Source organism: Peromyscus eremicus, chromosome 14 (assembly GCF_949786415.1).
Source record: "Peromyscus eremicus chromosome 14, PerEre_H2_v1, whole genome shotgun sequence".
Classification (NCBI taxonomy): Eukaryota; Metazoa; Chordata; class Mammalia; order Rodentia; family Cricetidae; genus Peromyscus; species Peromyscus eremicus.
This window is the reverse complement of record NC_081430.1, coordinates 73,793,555-73,815,198: the sequence shown is the minus strand read 5'-3', so window position 1 is coordinate 73,815,198 and position 21,644 is coordinate 73,793,555. Positions and strand designations below refer to the sequence as shown.

Here is a 21,644-nt window from a genome sequence, read left to right as displayed (position 1 = left end):
ATATATCCACAGAATTACATGTCTAATAAGTATATAAAATATAATTCAATCTTATACATAAAATAATGACTTTCTAGCTTTCAAATTAGCATAAAAAAGTTAATTGCTCCTCAAGAACAGGATGGGTGTGGTAAACAGATGTCAGTTTGGGGCCAGCAAGCATGCTCAGGCCACTTTTATCAGTTTTCATGTAGTAGGATGGTGGAGATTTTATTTTTATGAAATTAGAACACTCCCCTTTAATTTTGACTTTTTCCTCTTTTTAATTTTATAAAATGTAACAAAGGAGCCCATATACACAAAGGTACTGCGTGAAGTACAGGTCCCTTTCTCCAGCCTTGCTGGAGCCCACTAGGTCTCCCAGTGGCTGGACCCAGCAGGACTGCATGGGAGGTTGACTGGACCACGGGCCTGGGTACCAGGTGCTTGTAAGGGTCTAACTAGCGGGGGGTGGGTGGGGGTCTTTTGCTCCACCCCTTGGCATTGTTATAAATAGCCCTTTGGAATAAAGTTCTGGGCCCATTTGGATAAGGATCCAGGCCCACCCGAGTCTATTCTGCGTTTCCTCTCTCCCTTCTCTATTTCTAACTAAGTCTCTTATCCCTCATTCCTCAAGAGTTCCTGGGGTAAGTAAGTTCCTGTGGGGGCTGGTCCGCCACACCTACTGGCTGTCATTTAATCACCCACTGGAACGCTGACTTTTAAAAGTAGCTATGTGTCTGTGCCAGAAACTGAATGCTGTGCAGAGCCAAGACACACAAGTAAGTTACTCTTCCCTTCTTACAGATACTGTTCTGCGGATAAAAAAGTATAAACTATGAAAGCACAACTGTTTTTAAAACGGAGACAGATCATCCACATTGTCTAGAGGCCTTCCTACTGTTTAAACACATCTTCTGGCCGGGCATGGTGGGGTACACCTGTAACCCTAGCACCACAAGGTGTGGTCAGGAGGATCAGGAGTTCAGGCATTTGGGAGTTCCTGGGCTATATGAATTCCTGTATCCCCCAGCTCCCAAAAATACATCTATAAAGAAGTCAATAGTAAATAGAAAACATATGATCTATGATTGTGATCCAATAGAGATTATTTAATAATTGGAGTGATTACAACATGACTACGTTCTTACTGTGTATAAGAAAGATCACTGCTGGTTTTTTTTTTTAAATAGATGTAAAAAATAGTTTGAAATGAAAAGGAGAACAATCATACTCTAGGGCAAGCCAAGAAGGCTCGGCGGATAAGCTTGCCATCACATTTAACAATCTGCGTTTAGTCCCTGGGACCCACTTGGTTTAAGAAGAGAATCAGCTCCTGCAGTTACCCTTTGACCTCTACATGTGCATGTGGCATGGCCCCCACACAGGTAATTAAATGTAATTAAAAAAAAAAAAAAAGAACAGAACTTAAAATTATGCTTTAAAAATCTGTTTAAGCCAGTGGGTGGGGAGTGGGGGGAAGTGGAGCACGCCTTCAATCCCAGCACTCAGGAGGCAGAGCCAAGCTGATCTCTGTGAGTTTGAGGCCAGCCTGGTTTACAGAGCAAGCTCCAGGACAGGCACCAAAACTGCACAGAGAAACTCTGTCTCAAAAAAAAAAAAATCTGTTTAATATTGGATACCTATTTCATTTCTTTTACTAAAGCAAATTGCAGGTGATCAAATTTTTAAAAATGAAAGTGCTCCTTTATTCCACAAATTTCCCATCTGGGAACAGCTTACAACATGTTCTGTTGATGTTACGGTTGTGCTGGAACTCAGTAGAAATCCCCAGTTATCCTAATACTGAAATACACTTGCACCTCACTGTTTCTCCTGATTCGCTGCTTGAGGAAAAATGCAGAATGGAGTTCAAACCCAGTCACCGCTCCATCAGTGAGGCCAGGACAGAGCTGGTTTAAAGGGACTTTCAAGGCACAGATGACTACATAATTCATATGTTCCCATTCCAGTGAGCCATTAAAGACTTAGTGCACTCATCTTCCTGCCTCTCATACACCAGCATATTCCAATCCCCACGTTATAGGCAGGAAAATGAGTTAAAACCTTACACTCCCAAGGCATTCCAAGCATGCTAACCGAAGAGGAAATCAGCGATTGGAGTCCATGCCATTTTAAAACTTCACAATAAGGAAAATTAAATACAGGCTCATTATTGTCTGCTTTTTAACACTTTTTGTTTATATTAAAACACAAGCCCATGTAAGTTCCTAATCACGAATGCACCCTCTTAAACACATTCACACTCATACCTGCAAGCTATCCTCCGAGGAGCCATCCACATCACCTTGATGGCGAAGGAGATCCAAGATGGATTTGCTCTCCAACTCCCAGATTCTCACCTCTTTGATGAGTTTTTCAACCTCTTCGTTCACCTGCAATTGTCCGGTGGACTCTTCATCTTCTACTTCCTGTTTGTCCACAGCCTACAGCATTCAAAACCATCATTAAGAAGATACCGTTGCAATACGAAAATGTTTAAAATCATATCGTCATCCTAAAGAATATGAATGCAACACCAAGTTGCATGGTGCTTGCTTAACAACAAGGACAGAGAAACACATCATTAGGTATTCCACCACTGCGTGAATATCACAAAGCAAACAACCTTACATAGACCCAGAGCCTACTAGACGTATAGGCTTTGTGTTAGAGCTCTGCGGTGTATTTGGTCTGCACACAACTACGCGTTTGTGATGTAAGACCTAGTTTGACAGTGATAATATGAAGGCATGCATCACTTTACAAATGAAAGGATCGATCATGCATGTTATCTTAATTAGATCATTTCTGTCGGCTAGATGGTATTATCTCATTTTATAAGTAAAACTGAAGCTTAGAAAATTAATCTGGATAAACTTGTCTAAAACTCATATACAATTAAATTTAGCTATTGCTAACAATAATAATACAATATCATCAAAAAGAGATTCAGAGCCAGGCATGGCGTCACATATCTATAATCCTAACATTCAGGGGTCTGAAGCAGGAGGATTGTAAATTCTAGGATAACCTGAGTTATGTAGGAACACCATGTCTCAAAAAAAAAAAAGGATGAGCTGGGTATGATGGCACATGTAATCCTCGCCCTCAGGGGGGCTAAGGGAAAAGGATTGCTATGTGTTTGAGGCCAGCCTGGGCTACACAGCAAGACTCTGTCACATAAATGCATATGTATTAAAAATAATTAAGGAAGCTTAGACAAAAATTAAAAAATATTCTGTTCTCACTAACAGACTCTCAGTATTCTATAGGCTGATATAGTAAAGTTTTACATAACCAAAAGTTTCAAAGTTGGTCTTACTAGGCATGGTAGCGCCGGCCTTTAATCCCAGAACTCAGAATCTCTCTTGAGTTTAAGACCAGCCTGGTCTACATAGCGTGTTTGAGACAAGCCAGGGTTACACAGAGAGAACCTGTCTCAATACACACACACACACACACACACACACACACACACACCCCACACTAATGCACCCACATGCAAGTGTGTTTATGCATATATAATCTGAACATTTTAAGAGGTCAGAGACTTATATTTTAAAGTACATCACATAAATTAAGATCCTTCTAGATTGTTTTTGATTACACTTTTTTTTTCATGCAGTGGTATAGATGAACCCCAAGCTTCCTGCACACCAGACAAGGGAGAGCACTAACCCTGTGCTCCTTGCCCATTAGGCATTCTTATTAATAAAAACATTAGCATTCCTGCCAGCTGGCTGAGGTCACTTATGTGAGGTGATATGGCTGGTTTGAGGTACGGCACAAATCTGAAGCCACGGGTACTAATTACTGTTACACATGTGCGATTTTATTTATTTATTTTTTTGTTCCCTTTTCATACCTTACTTAAAAATCTAACATCCACCAAACTGTCCGCCACAACAAGGAATATCAGTTATGCTTTCTGTCACTCCACAGAGAGTGAACAACACAGACAGAAGTTGGTGGCTAGCCAACTTTGGAAGTTGCTAGGTGTGTCCGACCTGTGGCCCTCAGGCCGCATGTGGCTGAGGAGAACCACAAGCGTGGCCCAGCACAAAATCCCAAACTCATTTCTGACATTAGGCTGTCTCGCCTTTGGTTGTTTGCTTGTGTGATTCAATTGCCAGTTCCTGAGCTCTGGCCACACCTGACGGAGCAGGAGTACTTGCTGGAAGTCCTCCAAAGAAAATCCGAACTCGATTGGCACCACTCCAAAGTCCCGCCTGCTTTGATTGATGGAGAAGCCCAGAGGCGTGGTTACTTCCCGAGTGGACCCACTAAAGCATTTCCTTAATCAATGACTGCGTTGTGACTGTTATTATCTACCAACACAGACACGTCCCACTGTTCCAACCGTCCTTTTCCAGGGAAAAGTAGCAAAGCTAGATCATCCCTACGAGCATGTGCCAAGCGCACCGGCCTTACCTGCATGCCCTCACCAGGACTTTCAGGAAGCTCTGCTGGCATCGTTGCTGACTCAGACAGAATCGTTCCAGAACTGTCTCCAGTGGGCTGGTCCTGAATTTTTGTAACTGGCAGTTTCAGTTCCTATAAAAATTAATTTTGTAAGTTTCGTGCTCACGTTTTTAATTCTTTGATAATATATATTAAAAATAGTAAGTAGAAAAATACGGACAAATATACTCTGAGGGTCTATCAGTCATCAACAGTGTTGGGAAACACGTATGTATGGCCAGGTGTAATGGTGCACATCTGTAACTCCAGCACTCGGGAGGTAGAGGCGGGAGGGTCAAGTGTGCAAGCCCATTCTCAGCTAGGCAGAGTTTCTCACAAACACACACACACAATTTCTACTAAAAATGTCTAAGAAATGGCTATGAACAAGTAAGAGAATAATTTAAGACATTTTTATTATAATTCTGTTTTATGATAAATATTAATATAAAGATAAAGAAGATCTTGTATAGTTTCTTAAGGAGCTTAGATAGGCAAAACAATGCTTATGTTTTAGGTAAAGGAACTGACAGGCACATGTTAGAAAAGGCTCAAACATAAAAGTTCAAGAGAAGTATACTCAAAAGAAATTAGAATACCTTTATGTCTATTCTTTAGTTCATAACTATAGTGGCTATAATAGCCCATAGAGTGGAGAGAACCGAGACGCGTATCACCTGATGGATAATCAAATGCAACCTGACATAGTCATATAGTAGGCCTCTACTCTCCAGTGGAAAGGAATGAAGTGCCGTAATATAGGACATCTGGATGAACCTTAAAAGCATTGTGCCAAGGGCATGAGGCACCACATATGATTCTATTTATATGAAAATGCTGTGGGATGGTCTGTATGTCAAGTGTGTTGCTGATTGGTCAGTAAATAAATCACTGATTGGCCATTGGCTAGGCAGGAAGTATAGGCGGGACAAAGAGAAGAATTCTGGGAAGTGGAAGGCTGAGAGAGAGAGACACTGCCAGCCACCATGATGACAAACAGCATAAGAAGATGCCGGTAAGCCACGAGCCATGTGGCAAGGTATAGATTAATGGAAATGGATTAATTTAAGCTGTAAGAACAGTTAGCAAGAAGCCTGCCATGGCCATACAGTTTGTAACCAATATAAGTCTCTGTGTTTACTTGGTCGGGTCTGAGCGGCTGTGGGTCTGGTGGGTGAGAGAGATTTGTCCTGAGGTGGGCCAGGCAGGAAAACTCTAGCTACATGAAAAGTCCAAAACTGCAAATCTATAGACAAAAAAAAAAAATTGGACTGGTGGTTATCTACGACTGAGAGGTTGGAAAAGAAATATTGATAGATGATATATGTGCAGATCATCTTCATAAAATGATGACAGTGTTCTAAAGATAACAGTCAGGCAAACGAGGGACCTGAGTTCAGATCCCCAGCACCCACAGGAAAGCCAGGTCATAATGGTGTGCATCTGTAATCCCAGGGCTGGGGAGTCACAGACAGGAACACTGGGGTTGACTGCAAGCTAGTCTAGCCAATTGCTGAGCTCAAGATCAGTAAGAGACCTTGTCTCAAAAATAACGTGGACAGCAGTTGAGAAAGGTGTGCAAGCGCACACACACACACACACACACACACACACACACACACCCCTACATGTATGGACAGGTATGCATATATGCCACATACTCCAAAAAAAGCCTGACTGCATTGACGGCCGCACAATCCTGAGTCTGCTAACGGCCACTGAGCTCTGCCTGTATAACCGAATTGTAAAGTACGTGGATGATCTCTCCAGGAAGCCGTTACCAGAAACAACAACTTACAAGTGGAGTCTTTGTGATAAACTTTCTCCATCTTTTATTCAGCCTTCTCAGTTCTTTAGAAACAGACGATCCAACTTCACCATTGCTGACTTCAATTAGGAAACTCCCTGCCTCATTTAGAGAGGTATATTTTGCATTCCACTGGGAAAGGGTCTCAAAGGGAACCTATATATAAGCGAAAGAAATATTTAATGGTATATTTGTATTACTAATATCCATAATAAATCTCTCCGGGCGGTGGTGGCGCACGCCTTTAATCCCAGCACTTGGGAGGCAGAGCCAAGCGGATCTCTGTGAGTTCAAGGCCAGCCTGGTCTACAGAGCAAGATCGAGGACAGGCATCAAAGCTACACAGAGAAACCCTGTCTCAAAAAACAACCACAACAAAGTTCTCTACAAAGGCTGACTCTCAGCAAGACTGAGTGGGAAGGCCTTTGCAGAGACACTGACTCCCTCTTAGAGAACTCCCTGGCTCGTTGTCTCAGATTGCGGTGTGGCAGGTGCCAGGCACTGTCTTGATCCCGACCCCAAACTCTTCCGAAGTCCCTGTCAATCATTTTAAGTACCTGGTGAACTAACAGCAGAGGTTCCCTGACTCATTAGATCAAGAGGGCATACCGCCTTGGAAACTGTTTCCCTAGAGGCCATGCTGCCTTGGAACTGTTTCATTTAGTCTCAAGGCCAAGAATTATTTGTCATCTAGTCCAACAATGTAATAGTGGCACAGTATATGTGACCGATGCTACCAAGTCTCCTTCCCAGTTTAAAGTCTCTTGCAAGGTCTCTGGCAGCCCAGGGCATCTCAGCAGAGGTTTGGGATCACATTTAAGATGGCAACTTGCCTCAGGTTTAGGTATATTTTAATAGCAGACCCTGAAAACAGAAGAACTTGTAGGACCAACCTAGGTGACAGGGAGATGTGATGACTTACGTTCAAGTCACTCTCTGTACTCACTCCTACACTCAGCACAACTCTTTCATACCAAGAACCTACTGTCCATGAAGTAATTCCTCTCCATCTGGAAGACATTCAGTGTGAAAGGCTAGCTAGACCCACTTTCGTTTGTTTGTTTGTTTTCGAGACAGGGTTTCTCTGTGTAACTCTGGAGCCTGTCCTGGAACCCGCTCTGTAGACCAGGCTGGCCTGGAACTCACAGAGATCCGCCTGGCTCTGCCTCCCAAGTGCTGGGATTAAAGACGTGTGCCACCACCGCCCGGCTAGATCCACTTTCCACAAAGAAAACCAATGACAGGAACAAATACTATCTCCTAGCCAGCATATGAAAATAGTAATGAATTACACTAACACTCCTCCCACACATCTGATATTAAAATATACGCAACTCAGAAAAGTTGCCATCTTGAACTTTCAATCCTAAATCTCTGCCACGATGCCCCAGGCAGCCAGAGATCTTGTTGGAGCCTTTTAGCTCTGAAGTGGACTTGGAGGCATCTGTCTCCTTTAGAGCCCATTAATAGAGCTGCTATTAAGTTGTTGAACTAGATGATTTAAATTGGCAAGTGTTAAGTAATTATTGGCCTTGGTAAAACCATTACCAAGGTGGTGTGGCCTCTATTGGCCAACCAGTCTGGGACCCTCTGTGGGAAAAATTCAGGAAGGATTTAAGGGTAAAGGTTTTAACTGAATAGAAAATTATAGTTCTGAAAAATAGTGATTTAGGTAATCCTATCACTAAGGCAGTTCCATGAAAACAGGAGAATCTTGCCTCCAAAGGCAGCCTAGATCATATAGCCAAGAACCTGTCTCAAAAAGAGAGGTGGGGTTAACAGATCCCAGAGCCTCCCACAGGCCAGACAAGTGCCATACTACAACATCAACCCTTATTAACTCTTCCCAGTGTCTTCTCCATACTCTCTAAAGAGAAGGGCAACAGGGGGCTGAAGATGGAGCTCAGTTGGTAGGGCGTGTGCCAAGCACGCACAAAGCCTCAGGCTCCATCCACGCATTGCACAAACTGGGTATGTACTGCACACCTATAATCCTTGAACTCAGGAGGTGGAGGCAGGAGGTCAGAAGTTCGAAGTCACCTGCCACTATGGGGAGGACTCAAGGCCAGCTTGGGGTAAATGAGACGTTATCTCAAAAAAATAAATATTTTTTTCTAAAAGCTGTATTATTTATGTAAACTGGTGTGTGTCTAAAAACATACAATGTGAAGAAAATACTCTCTGACAATTACATTAGGAAAAAAAAAAAACTAAGCTCTTCCCAAGATCTTGAAGAATTTTCTAGAAGATATGTTTTTATTCCTTTGTAGCCACTCACCTTAGGAGTGAAAATGGGCCTCCAAACAAAAAGAAATAAAAGAGTAAATCTAGCTGGGCACAGTCATGCTTGCTTGAACCCAGAACTCAGGAAGTAGAGGCAGGTGGATGCCAAAGCTAGCCTGGTCTACTTAGCTGTCTCCAAAAAGAAAAAGAGAAACTGAGGCAGTGCCCTGGACTTCAGATACCTCTTTAATTTTCTCCTTCTTTGTCGCCTCAAAAGAAGTCTTCAATAGCTGGAGGTCTTCCTCATACGTTGCCCAACACTCCAGCACTCTTTGTAACGTGGCCTTCGTGTTATGTATGCGCTGTCTGCACTCGTGAACATCCTTTTCTAACGTCACAAACTCCTCCTCAAAACTCTCACATTCTCCAGCTACATCAACAAAACAAAAAACTAGTCTTAGAAGATAGTTTTCATTTGTAAACAGTATTAAGGAAACTCTTTGCATTAACAGACCAATGAGCATGTTCCCTGGCAATATTAAAAGCAAAAAAGCAAGAATTTCCCAAGGAAAACATACATGGAAAAAGTGATTTTCCAAACCACTAAAGGTGAACAAAGGCCACCTTGAAATGATGGCCGTGCCCTTAAAAGCATTAACTAGGATACTTTACCCAAATTCTTAAACATTTCTTCACATTTTTGAAAAGAAGTATCAAGCTGAGCCAGGAACTTTTTCTCTTCAATAAATTTCTGTGAAGGAAAGGAGAAAAAAAATATTGACAGAGTTTACTTTTGAAAATGTGTGAAGAAATCCAGATATTGGTTTATGATGCCAGTAAAGGTCAGACTTGCCAAATTTTCTTGAGGACTTTAATATGCCAACACATTGCAGTAGCAAAAAAGGAGGGAACGGTTCATGGAGGGTGGCCAGGACTTAGCAGATGTGAGGGCCCAATGACACAGGGTTATCTGTCACTCTCAGTTAGCTTAACATGGTCGTGGGACTTTACACTGCTTTCTCTCACTGGGAAAGGCAAGTTCATCTCTGAGAGCAAACCCAAAACCTAATTCACCCGCTTTAGTAACACTGTGTAACTGTATCAATCGCTTTCGTCTCCCAGGCTTTAGTAACATTAACTAGTCCTCAGTAGCTACATTATGATACTCTGCGAGGTGCTGTCACCACTGGCACAAGAGCATCCATGACATTACCGTTACCTAAGTCAGCTGTGGGAAAACATGGAGCAAACACCAAGCTAACCTGGACCTGACTCTAAACTCACTGTTTATTATATCATTAGTTCTCATCCTATGGGTCACACCCTCCTGGGGGAGGGAATGTTGAACAATCCTTTCCATAAGGGTCACCTAAGACCATCAGAAAACACAGATATTTACAACTCATAACAGTAGCAAGATTACGGTTAGGAAGTAGCAACAAAAATAACTTTATGGCTGAGGGTCACAACATAAGAAACTATTAAAGGATCATAGCATTAGGAAGGTTGAGAACCACTGATCATACTCTTATTTTGTGCCAGCAAACTACTATGACTTCTGAAAGAGCAAAATGTAAATCCAAAGCTGGGCATGGTGGCACACTCCCGTAATCTAGCACTTACAAGATAGGGGCAGGAGAATCAGGAGTTTGAGACCAACCTCACTACATAAGACCCTGTCTTAAAAATACAAGTGAGTGGGCTGGAGAGATGGCTCAGTGGTTAAGAGCACTGGCTGCTCTTCTAGAGGTCCTGAGTTCAATTTTTTGTTTGTTTGTTTTTTTCTTGGAAGCATTTAGGCCATTTCCTATTCAAGTTGGGACAGGGGGGCAGCAAGACGGCTCCACAGTGCTTAAAAGCACTCGCCACCAAGCCTGAAGGACTGAGTGCCATCCCTGGGACCCACATGATGGACGAGAACTGACTCCCACAGGTTGTCATGTGACCGCCACATGCCCTCTGTGGCATGCACCTGCTGCCACTAACAAACCAAAGTAACTTAAAATATATTTTTGAAAATCAAAAATAAAACTTGAGAGGCTAAGCCCAAAGTTTTCAAAGAAAAGTTAACTGTTGAATCAAAGAATAAATCAAAAAAGAAAAAACTATGAAAAATGTAAGTGAAAGAAGTTGTAACAGGAAGAACACAGTGACGCCTTCCCTGTGGTATTAACCATCCTAACTCCATCTTGGACACGGCAATCCTCACCTTCTTACTCTCGTCTACCTGCTGTCTGACCACCACTCACGTTTTTTCTCCAGGAAAACGGAAGCTAACGAGCCCTACCAACAAAAACCCAAACCCAGATCAGAAGAACTCCAGAATCAGACCCAGGAAGCCATGCCCACGCCCAGACCGCCGCAGCTCACATGCCAGTCTTCCAGGACGACTTCCACAGACTCCTTGCTCCCGTAAGGGACATTCCAAACATCCAACTTTGCCTTCGCTTCATCTAGCAAAGCAAGGACTGAGCACTTGGAGTCATGAAACTCCAGAAGTGGGATGAATTTTCTACCCAAAATGTTGTTGATTCTGGAAAACAAGCAGGTTGTAGAATTGACCAAGTGTCAGAAATCGGTTTGGCATTTTTAATAACACTGTTCTTTAGTTTGTTTGGTTTTTTTCTATTCAAACACATGGAACTCAAAAGTATCCTCAAGAGTGTTGCACCCCTCCCCCACCTTCCCGCCGTGTGTGTGTGTGTGTGTGTGTGTGTGTGTGTGTGTGTGTTGTGTGTGTGTGTCCGTCCTTCTGTCCTTCCCTTCTTTCTTTAAAATAATATAAAACAAACACTGTGGCAAGATATAAAGCAACCATTTCTAAGGTAAAAATGAAACAGAACATTTTCTGAAGAAATTATTCCCTTATTGAGAAATCCTGTAAGAACACCCCAAGGAACAAAATATCTTAGAGTTTAAAAACTTCTGTATAATTTGATGCAGCTACAATTTTTTTAAAGCTCAAATATGAAGACACTTTCATTATTAAGGCTAGCATTCTCTTATTGTAATAAGTTACTTATGAGTAAAAATAAAACAAAAGACAGTGTGGTGGACCTTCAGTTAAATGACTTCTATACTGATGTGTATTTTTAAAAGATTTTTATGTTATTATTCACTTGTGTGTGTGTGTGTGTGTGTGTGTGTGTGTGTGTGTGTGCACATGCACAAGTGAGTGCAGGTGTCTAAAGAGGCCAGAAGAAGCCACTGGATCCCTTGGAGCTGGAGTTATATAGATGGCTGTGAGCCACCCAACATAGGTACTGAGAACCAAATTTGGGTCCTCTACAAGAGTGGTAAGTGCTATTAACCACTGAGCCATTTCCCTAGCCCTATACTGATCATATTTTACAATTTATATTTTTAAGATTTATTTTATTTATGTCTATGTGTGCCTTCATGAACGTATGGGCACATGTGTGAGTGGGTGTGAGTACAGTTGCCTATGCACAGAGGCCAGAAAAAAGCCTTAGATCCCTTGGAGCTGCGGTGATGGGTATTTGTAGAATCCCAGCTTGTTACACAGGTCCTGGGATCTCTGGTCCCCATGACTGCATAGCCAGGATTCTTAACTGACGAACCATACCTCCGTTCCCTACCTTTACCCTATAACAGTGCACTTATATACCCCTTGTCTTGACCTGATATCCTTGTGAGACGTGGACAGGGTGACTGCCAGGAACCCATGTATACAAGTGTGAAAATGAAGGAGTTCAGGAAGACAAAGCTTCCCTCCCAGGAGTCTATTGCTCAATGAAACAGGACAGGAACCATGTGGGCTGCTATTGCAACACCGTGAAGGTGTGGTTATCAAGATGGAGAAGCCAATGTGTCAGACGTCATCTCAAAGTCTCTACGCTTGTGGTACACTAGCAACGCTACTGTTAGCCGTGAGCAGGTGGTGGTGAAATAACATGGCTACGAACCGTCTTTTCATTTCCTCCAGTTTGTCAGGGGGCACGACCGGCAGGTGGTTCTCATCTTGGTTTTCAAAGGCCAAGAGAATGTTGGAATGATAGTCAGAGCTCCCCATCAGACTCTGAAAGAAATACAGAAACAGGAAAATCAGGTTTATCTCTACACACTGCAATGGAAAGAATGTCCATTGTGCCTATGTTATTTCAAAAAAGCCTGATTGACTGACTGACCTACTGACTGACTGACTGATTGATTGATTGATTGATTGATTGATTGATTTGGCTGACTGAGATAGGGCCATGCATTGTAGTGCCTACTGGCCTGGAACTCACAAGGTACCCTAGACTGGCCTCAAATTTATGGTAATGCTCCTGCCTCAGCCTCCAGAGTGCTATGAGCATAGGCATGAGGCACCGTGACAGGTTCTCATCTCTTCCTTTTGACCCAAGATTTTCATGAACCCTTATTTCAGCACAAAAGTTTTTAAGTGGGACATTTTCCCAAAGAGCAGCATGCAGTGTTTTTGGCAAAGTCATTAGCAAAATCTTTTGTTCTAAGTCTCTCCATCCCTCTAGAGATACAACTGCCCTAAGTCTCACAAATCAAAGTTGCTCACACATTTGCGGCAAGGACCCAATCGCCCTCATTTTACACCAGCTTCTTCCACTGGCATCGTTTTTTATTTTGGTCAGATGTCACGGTTGCTTTAGAAGTGACTGGCTTCTTCTACCTTCCCTGATTTCTGTTTTTAAAGAGTACAACAGTCGTGAATAAAAGCACCTATTTGGTTGGGGCTGGTTTTTGTCACAGGGTCTCACGTTGCCCAGCTGGCCTCAGATTTACTATCTAGCCAAGGATAATCCTGAACTCCAGATCTCCTGCCTCTATGTCCCAAGAGCTGGGATTACAGCAGGCACCATCATGCCCAGCACTCATGAAAGTCCCTCTGGATCCCGGGGACTCATGCTACCCTGTGCTCGGCCACTACTGTATTTCCTTCTTTTCTCTCTAGAATACAATCTTCCTCAAGGACAGACGCTAACAAAGGGTCGACTTTCCCACAAGTCTGTTTTCCCACCTTGAATAAAGACATTTTCCCTTGGATCAGAGCTGCAACTTCTGAGTAATTCTGGGAGGTCGGTGGCCCTTCCTCCACAAGCCCCTCCACATCCTTGAGCCACGCTTCAGTCTCCTTGAGCGGTGATGGCAAGGCGTCATCCAGCTGGGCTTTCCACTCAGAGATCTGAAATACGGCAGAGAGTCATCCTCTGTCAGCGCTCGCCCAGTCGATTTCTTCACCTACACATATTTACTTCATGTGCCTCAGAAAGCCAAAGCCAGTTTATTAAAGGAACTTTATCAATGGGCAAACTTCTTAGCTCTAAATAGTATTTTACTACTTGCAGAAGAGGAATATAATTAGTTTAAGAGCCGTTGAAAAAGAAGGCACAAGAAAAAGAAAGGTTTGGATGAATCTCGAATACGTTGCATGGAGGAAATTTGAACTACATAAAGTTCTCCTCCAAACTAGGATCGTCACAGAAAGAACTGTCCGAAACACCCCATGCCCTTGTATTCTTTGACTCTGGTTTTAGTCAAGTTCTCTAGACGAACAGAAACCGTCCCTAGGACAGCACTGTAAACTCACTTTAAACATACACACACATACACACACACACACACACACACACATACACACACACACGGCTTGCTATCTCACCAGCCCCTAACCAGACATCAATATTCCACTTCATCTTCCCACTTCTTTTCTTCAGCAAACCCCATCCTGATCCAGGTCCTCATCTTCTACTGTGTAGGTTGAACATGGGTCATCAGGCTTGACTGAAAGTATGTCAACCTGCCTAAAATTAAATCCTTTATGATTTATATAATTTAGTAAATGGTTGGTATGCCTATTTTTATATTCCTATATGCCCTGAATAAAATAATTAGGGGGAAAAAAAGCTTAGGAAACCCTGCTCTAATTCAACTATAGTTCTTTGCACAATTAAATGAAAGCTCTCTATATTAAATGAAATCGAAACTTTTTAGAAGACAGAGGGAACATTTACCTTCATTCCCTCCCATTTCCACTGAACACACAAATCGTTCTACACTCCCTTTCTGAAAGATGATGATGATGATGATGATGATGATGATGATGATGATTTGGGTTTTTGAGACAGGGTTACTCTGTATAGCCCTAGCTGTCCTGGAACTCACTCTGTAGACCAGACTGGCCTCAAACTCACAGAGATCTGCCTGCGTCTGCCTCCGGAGTTCTAGGATTAAAGGTATGCGCCACCACCACCCAGCTTGAAAGGATTTTTTTTTTAATTTGGCTGAAAATGTATGAAAGATCTTGATCAGGTTAAAATCAGATAACATTGCTATTGTCTACAGCAGGCTTAAGAGGAAAAACCACTTATCCAGGCTGTTGTGGTTCACGCCTAAATTCCCAGGGAGGCAGAGCCAGGCAGATCCCTGAGTTCCAGGCTAGCCTGGTCTCCAGAGTGAATTCCAGAACAGCCAGGGCTACACAGAGAAATCCTGTCTTAAGAAAACAACAAAAAGAGAAAGAAGAGAGAGAGAGACCACTTACTAACTTGTATGTATATATGAAAATGTCAAAATGAAGTCCATTACTTTGTATGCTAACTTTAAAATTAATAAGTAAAAATATTTCCTGTGCAGGGTCTTGATGAGAAATATCAATTTTATGAGCCACACAGTCTCTCTATAATTTCATATAAATTTATTATGCTGTGCTTGTTTTATATATAAACATGTATGTGTCATGTGTGTATGTTTTCGTTCTGAGCAAACATATTTTAAAGAACTTTTTCTTAAAAAGTTTATTTGCACTTGTGTGTGTGTATGTATGTGTGTAGATGTGTGCACTCTATAAATTCATTTCAAAATCATTTCATGGGGGGTTTGAAAGATGGCTCAATGATTAAGACTGCATACCACGCTCTTGCAAAGGACCCAAGTTAGATTCCCAGCACCATACTGGATGGCTCACAACTTGCCCCAGGGGACTTGACATCTTCTGACATCTATGAGACCTGCGCTCACATCATAAACACACACACCCACACACACGTAATAAAAATAAAATCTTTCATTATAAGAGCAAGTAATGGCGCTGAGGAGAGGACTTGGTAGGCAAGAACACTTGATCTACAAGCATGGGGACCTAAGTTCAAATCCCCAGCACCCCCACAAAAGGGTACAGCTGCACGTGCCTAGAACCCCAGCACTGGAGGGGAGGGCAGGCGAATCCCAAAAACTCACTATCTCGCTAGCTAGGCTAGCCCAAAAGGCAAGCTTACAGCCCAGTGAGAGACCCAAAGGCAGGAAAGCCGAGAGCAACAGAAAAAGACAATGTTATTCTTTGGCCTCCAAACAGGCTTGCGCCCACACATCTGCCCACTCAAGTGCACATACCACAAATATATACACTATGCAACACACGACAATACCCACATACGCACACAATCATTTCATTAGCCATTTAAAATGAGTGAATTATAAGATGTGTATTAGATATTAATAAAATTGATTTTAAAAAATAAAGGCAAAATAAACACATTTAGAGATCAAGGAAAATGAAACAAATCTGCTACTGTTATATTATCAGGCAAGGAGTTGCTCAAAGTCTACAGGAAGAACTAGAAATGGTATCTATCCTCCTTTGTCCCTTGGTCTATTGAGATAGGGTGTCGTTGTGTAACTCTAGCGGGCCTGGAACTCGCTTTATAGACCAGGATGGTCTTGAACTCATAGAGATTCACCTGTTTGTGCTCCTCAAGTGCTGGGATTAAAGGTGTGCAACACCATGCCCAGCTAGCAGTGGTAAATATCTAGGTAAACATGAAAGACTACATTTTTCTCTTAAATGATTTAAAATGAGGAATGGAGAGATAAGTCAGCGGTTAAGAGGTCTTGCTTCTCTTTCAGAGGACCATTGATCAGTTCTCAGCATGCTACTCACAACCACCCATAAATCCAGCCCCAGAGGATTCAACGCCCTCTTCTGGCCTCCAGCAGTACCTGCACACACACACACACACACACACACACACACACACACACACACACACTACAAATAAAAAACTTTAAAAAAAATTCATTAAAATATGCTTGCTCAGAGCCAAAAATACACACATGACACATATTTATATATAAAACAAGCATAGCATAATGAACAGGAGGCAAATGAACTATCTGATTGCAAGTATGTTGCATGGGGTTCTGGAGAGATGGCTCAGCAGTTACAAGTGTGTACCACTTGCTCTTACAGAGGCCCAAGTCAGTTCCCAGCACCCATGTCATGTGCCTAACAAACTGGTTTCATGACATCCCAATGCTTCTGTCTCTGTCGATACCTGCACTCATGTGCACATCCCACACAGAGACACATAGGCATACACATAATGAAAAATATAATAAATATTTTTTTCTTTCATTGAAAAGTGTACTTTTTTCATACAATGTATTCTGATTACAGTTTCCCCTCCCCCGACTCTTCCCAGTTCCTCCCCACATCCTCTCCCATCTGGATCCACACACTTCCTGTCTCTCATTAAAAAACAAACAGGCATCTAAGGAATAATAATAAAATAAAATTAAAAAAAAACTTTGAAAAACAAATGTTACATGGTAAAAAAAAGTTATACAATAAGAAACTGTACAGCTCAAAATTTAGACTGTAAACAGTTTAGAATATACATTAATATAACCCTTAGAGTAAAAATAAACAAATAGAGCCCAAAGCTGATAGACATATTAAAACAGAATTTTAAAAAATGGAAATTCAAAAACAGAGGGAACACACAAATTAAAGAGTAAAATGATAAACCTAAGTTAAATGGTAGAAACAATTTTATTAAGTATAAATGTACTAAACTCTCCAATTAAAAGGCCAGGGCTGTCATTAAAAAAAAAAATAAGAAAAGAAAATTTCATGTGTTGCCTTTAATAGATGTATACTAAAATGGGTTAAAATAAATGAAGGGGAAATGTGTAATTCAAACAGCATCAGAATACTAGGATCAAAACATGACATTCATATCAGATGAAGCAGACACCAAGCAAAACAGTCTCACTAAATATAAGTTTTGAATATACATATGCATATATATTCACTAAATATAAGTATATTTACATACATACTACTTATATTTAGTGGGTTGTTCCCTACAGTGTCATTTCATCAGAAAGACAGAACTATCATAAATCTGTATGCACCTAATAAGGTTTTAAAATGCACAAAGTAAGCGGAACTTGACAAAATTAAAGGAAGGTTTCCACAGATTTTTAAGCTTCCCTTTCAGCAGTTATAGAGTAAGACAAATGCCAGTCAAGACACAGATATGTTGGACAAGAGTATTAGCCAGCTTATCTTAACTGATATCAACAGCATACCAGATCGCTGAAGAGTACAGGCTTTTACGAAAGCATGTGGTTATATGGCACACCATAAGTTGGACCATACACTAAGTCCTAATAAACTTAAAAGGATGAAAACCATAAAAACACAGTCATCCTACATGTGTTTCCAGGTTGTCCACATAACTTTTCAAGCATCTACTGATATTGACAAATGATGGGCGGGAAGGGGCTACAGTTCCCATGAATTACCTACAATAGCAAATGTTAAGTTATCCGCCATGGTAAACCGAGAATTAATGGCCAGTGTAGCTTTGGATAATCTCACATTTAAGCAGAATGCTACAAACTCCTTTTTAAATTCAATTCCTATCTAAATAATGTCATGGGGGAAAAAAAACAAAGCATGATCCTATTTCCTGATGAAGCATCTATCCTGTCCCCTACAGAATTCCTAATGAATATCCAAAGTCAAGTCTTCACCCCATCCCCCGAAAAAAAGCTGCCCCCCTGAAGTGTTCTACTAAGGCAACATAGCACAGTCACCTGGTGCGTGAGGCCGGCCCAGTCTTGTCTCAACCGTAACTGATCTTCATTCAGCTCATTCATGTTCCCTTTCAGTGACAGGACGTCCACAAAGGGTTCCTTTTCTTCATTCAATGACTCCATAAAGGACAGCAGACTCTGTGGTTAGAAGAGCATTTTAGAATACCTTAAAACACTTAATTCCATTTACAAAATGTAATCTGCAATTCAAGGTCTAGAGCTAAAGGTTATGCTTAAGCCAGACTTAGATAAAGGTACAATCTCTGAATCCAGCATCCTTTCTCTGATCTGGTTTCTTCCGATAATTTGAGTAAACAGCAAAGTGACACAGGGCGGGTGTCGGTTGCTGGATTTCTACTACAAGGGAGTCGCAAAGCTGTCTCTGGAGGACAGATCATGATGCCACATGCAAAACCTTTCCAACCCAGAGCGGCCGAGAGAACTGCTGGCCTGCAACTGTCATGTATGTCGTAAATGATGGCGGCTGTCTTTGGTCTCGTGGGATGGGTCTCCCTCTCTACCTCAGATAGAGATGGAACTATGTATTTAAGGCTGGCCTTAGACTCATACCAATCCTCCTGTCTCAGCTCCCCAAGTGCACAGAATACACATCTGAGACACGTAATGACTTTCAAAGTGACTAACAGAGATTATGCCGCCTCTTCCCAATGCATTCTATACACACTAAAAATCCCCTTCTGCCTACACTCAGAATTTCAGACACAAAGGTTTTCTTGGTTTGTACTGGTATTCAATAGTCACGTTTTAGAGTCATCAATTCTGTGTTATTTACAACATTATACAATCAATAATAATATTCCTAAATTATACTTAATATAAGCTGGGTATGGTAGTAGGGACCTTTATAGTCTCAGATATAGTCCCAGGCTGAGACAAAAAATTATTTGAACTCAAGAATTCATGGGCAGGCTGAGGAAATTAGTAACGCTTAGTCTTGATATAATTAAGTAAATAAATAACAAATAATTTACTTTATCTCTGATAAGTAATAACATCATAAAACCTTCCATTGAAGGAACATGAGTCTATGATACATTACTAAAACAAAGATGTAGTGGGAACAAGGTACTTGAACACTGAGTTCAAACGTGTCCGGGGGAAGAAACCCATAGATCCTATGCTGATCCAAGGAAGAAGAGAATTCTGGTCCTTTCCTTCCCTACAGACTTCAAGTCAAGCCAGATAGTGTGGTCCAGGAGTCATCTGAGCCATTCAGTGGTGGATTTGGAAAGGCTGATTCATCCAGCTCCCACAGGGAAATGGAGGCCCAGAAAGCGCTAAGGGCTACCTTAGCACATGACAGTATCTTCCTTATTCAGGACAGAGAACTGGTGGGAAGCACAAAATTACAGAGGGTTCTAAGAAACCTTCACTGGCTCCCTCAAGATTGTCCAATTAATAATTTACATGTCCTAGAAAACCAACGGACTGTGAATCGAGCCGGAACCTTAAAGACACACTCCACTCTTGAGACACTGTAGAAATTCAGAGAAGTCACTCAGTGACCTCTAAACCTTAATGCCTTCATGTGTGAAAGTGACATAACAACACCAAGTTCAGCAAGCTGTGTTCGCCTGTAAAAGACTCATCAGCAAGGGGCTTGCTCCACAGCAATGGTCAGTTCGGTGATAACATCACTACTGTACAAAGGACTCCTGGCTGAAGCCCTGAACTAAAATGCTGAGAGGTGCAACGGATAGCCTCCTGTGTTTCCCTTCCATTTAATATTCATGATGAAGGAATGATCCACTCAAAATCTCAGAGACTGGAGAACTTGTAATTACAAGGGACAAGACGATAAATCTCTTAGGGGCTCGTGGACCATTTGGTCCCTTTCCCAACAGCTCAGGTCTAGGTATAGCATGGAAATAACTTAAGAAAGAGTACTTAAATGGACATGGTTCTATTCTGATCCCATTTCTTTCGCAAAAGCAGGAGTCCAGGACCAGGGGCTACAGTGTGTCATCCCTTGTTACTACAGCCCTGTAGCTCAGACTACTCTAGGAACCAGCAGTATGAACTACCGCGTTAGGACCGCGGGATCTCAGGCCCTGGCCAGAGCTCCGGACTCTGAACCTGTGTTTAACAAGAGCATCCATGAAGGCTTCAGAGGTCCTGTCCAGAACTTCAGCGCCGAGTCCTGGGGTTGTTTAATACTAAATATTACTCTCTTAAGAGTTTTCTAAAGTGTACTTTTCTAAATGTTTTTCCAAAACAGAAAGGTTTTGACTCTTTCCCCGAAACAGTATGAGCCCGTGTTTAAAGTCCTACTCACGTGATACTTGTTGAAGTATGTCTCATTGGCTGAGTCCCTCTGCATCTTCTGCAGTTTCTTCTCTTGCAGAGATAGCCATACCATAGCATCCTTCGCCTTGGCCTGTAAGTCACACAAGTAAGCATGCATGCATGCATGCACACACATATTTGAACCACATCCTACATAGCTTTGGTGATTTCTATGAGCAACAAAATGGACAACTAGAAAGAGCAGTGGGTTAATGTTATTTTACACCAAGGACTCACTATGCCCAAGAGTAATTCTCTCCTGGTTCCTATGACACCTTACATCTAAAATAGACTGAAACTAACATCCAAAAATCATTCTATGCCTTTAAATAAAGATTTCTCAAAAGAATATGTATTTTATAATGGGGACTGAAGAGATGGCTCAGAGGCTAAGAGCACTCGCTGCTCTTTCAAAGGACCTGGGTTCAATTCCCAGCACCACAAGGTAGTTCATAATTGTCTGGAACTCCAGTTCCAGGGGATCTGATGCCCTCCTCCGGCTTCACAGGCACCAGCTACACCTGTGTCATACATACATACACACACACATACATACACACACACACACATACATACATACATACACACACACATACGTGCATACATACATACACACATACATGCAGGCAAACATGCAGAGACATAAAAGTAAATAAATCACCCACCTCACATCTTTCATCCCAGCTCTAAGAAGGCAGAGGCACGTGGATCTCTGGGAGTCCAAGGCCAGCCTGGTCTACTTAGCAAATTCTAGGATAGCCAGGGCTACATGAGAAATTCTGTCTCAAAAATTAAAAAAGTAAAGACATCTGTATATCCTATCCATTTCCATTATTCTTCAGTTTTTTGGGAACCATCATAGATTTTTTTTTAATTTTTAATGTTATTTATTTTTTTTTATGATGAGGGGGATACACACATGCCAAGCCATGAATATTGAGGTCAGAAGACAGTTCTAACGAGTCGGTTCTCTCCTTTACATAGGTTGCAGAGATTTAAGCTCAGG

At 41.7% G+C, this 21,644-nt stretch overlaps 1 protein-coding gene across 1 annotated transcript in view; it reads right to left on the bottom strand.

Annotated features, from left to right (window-relative positions):
• Syne2 (spectrin repeat containing nuclear envelope protein 2) overlaps positions 1-21,644 on the bottom strand; it is a 273,416-nt gene that overhangs the window by 206,157 nt on the left and 45,615 nt on the right. The window contains exons 9-18 of the mRNA XM_059279392.1: positions 20,628-20,729; positions 18,332-18,469; positions 13,470-13,634; positions 12,400-12,512; positions 10,844-11,006; positions 9,146-9,224; positions 8,716-8,903; positions 6,242-6,406; positions 4,414-4,536; positions 2,253-2,426 (exon numbers count right to left, since the gene is read on the bottom strand). Of these exons, the coding sequence (XP_059135375.1) occupies positions 2,253-2,426; positions 4,414-4,536; positions 6,242-6,406; positions 8,716-8,903; positions 9,146-9,224; positions 10,844-11,006; positions 12,400-12,512; positions 13,470-13,634; positions 18,332-18,469; positions 20,628-20,729 (1,410 nt within the window). The remainder of the gene's footprint in view (positions 1-2,252; positions 2,427-4,413; positions 4,537-6,241; positions 6,407-8,715; positions 8,904-9,145; positions 9,225-10,843; positions 11,007-12,399; positions 12,513-13,469; positions 13,635-18,331; positions 18,470-20,627; positions 20,730-21,644) is intronic.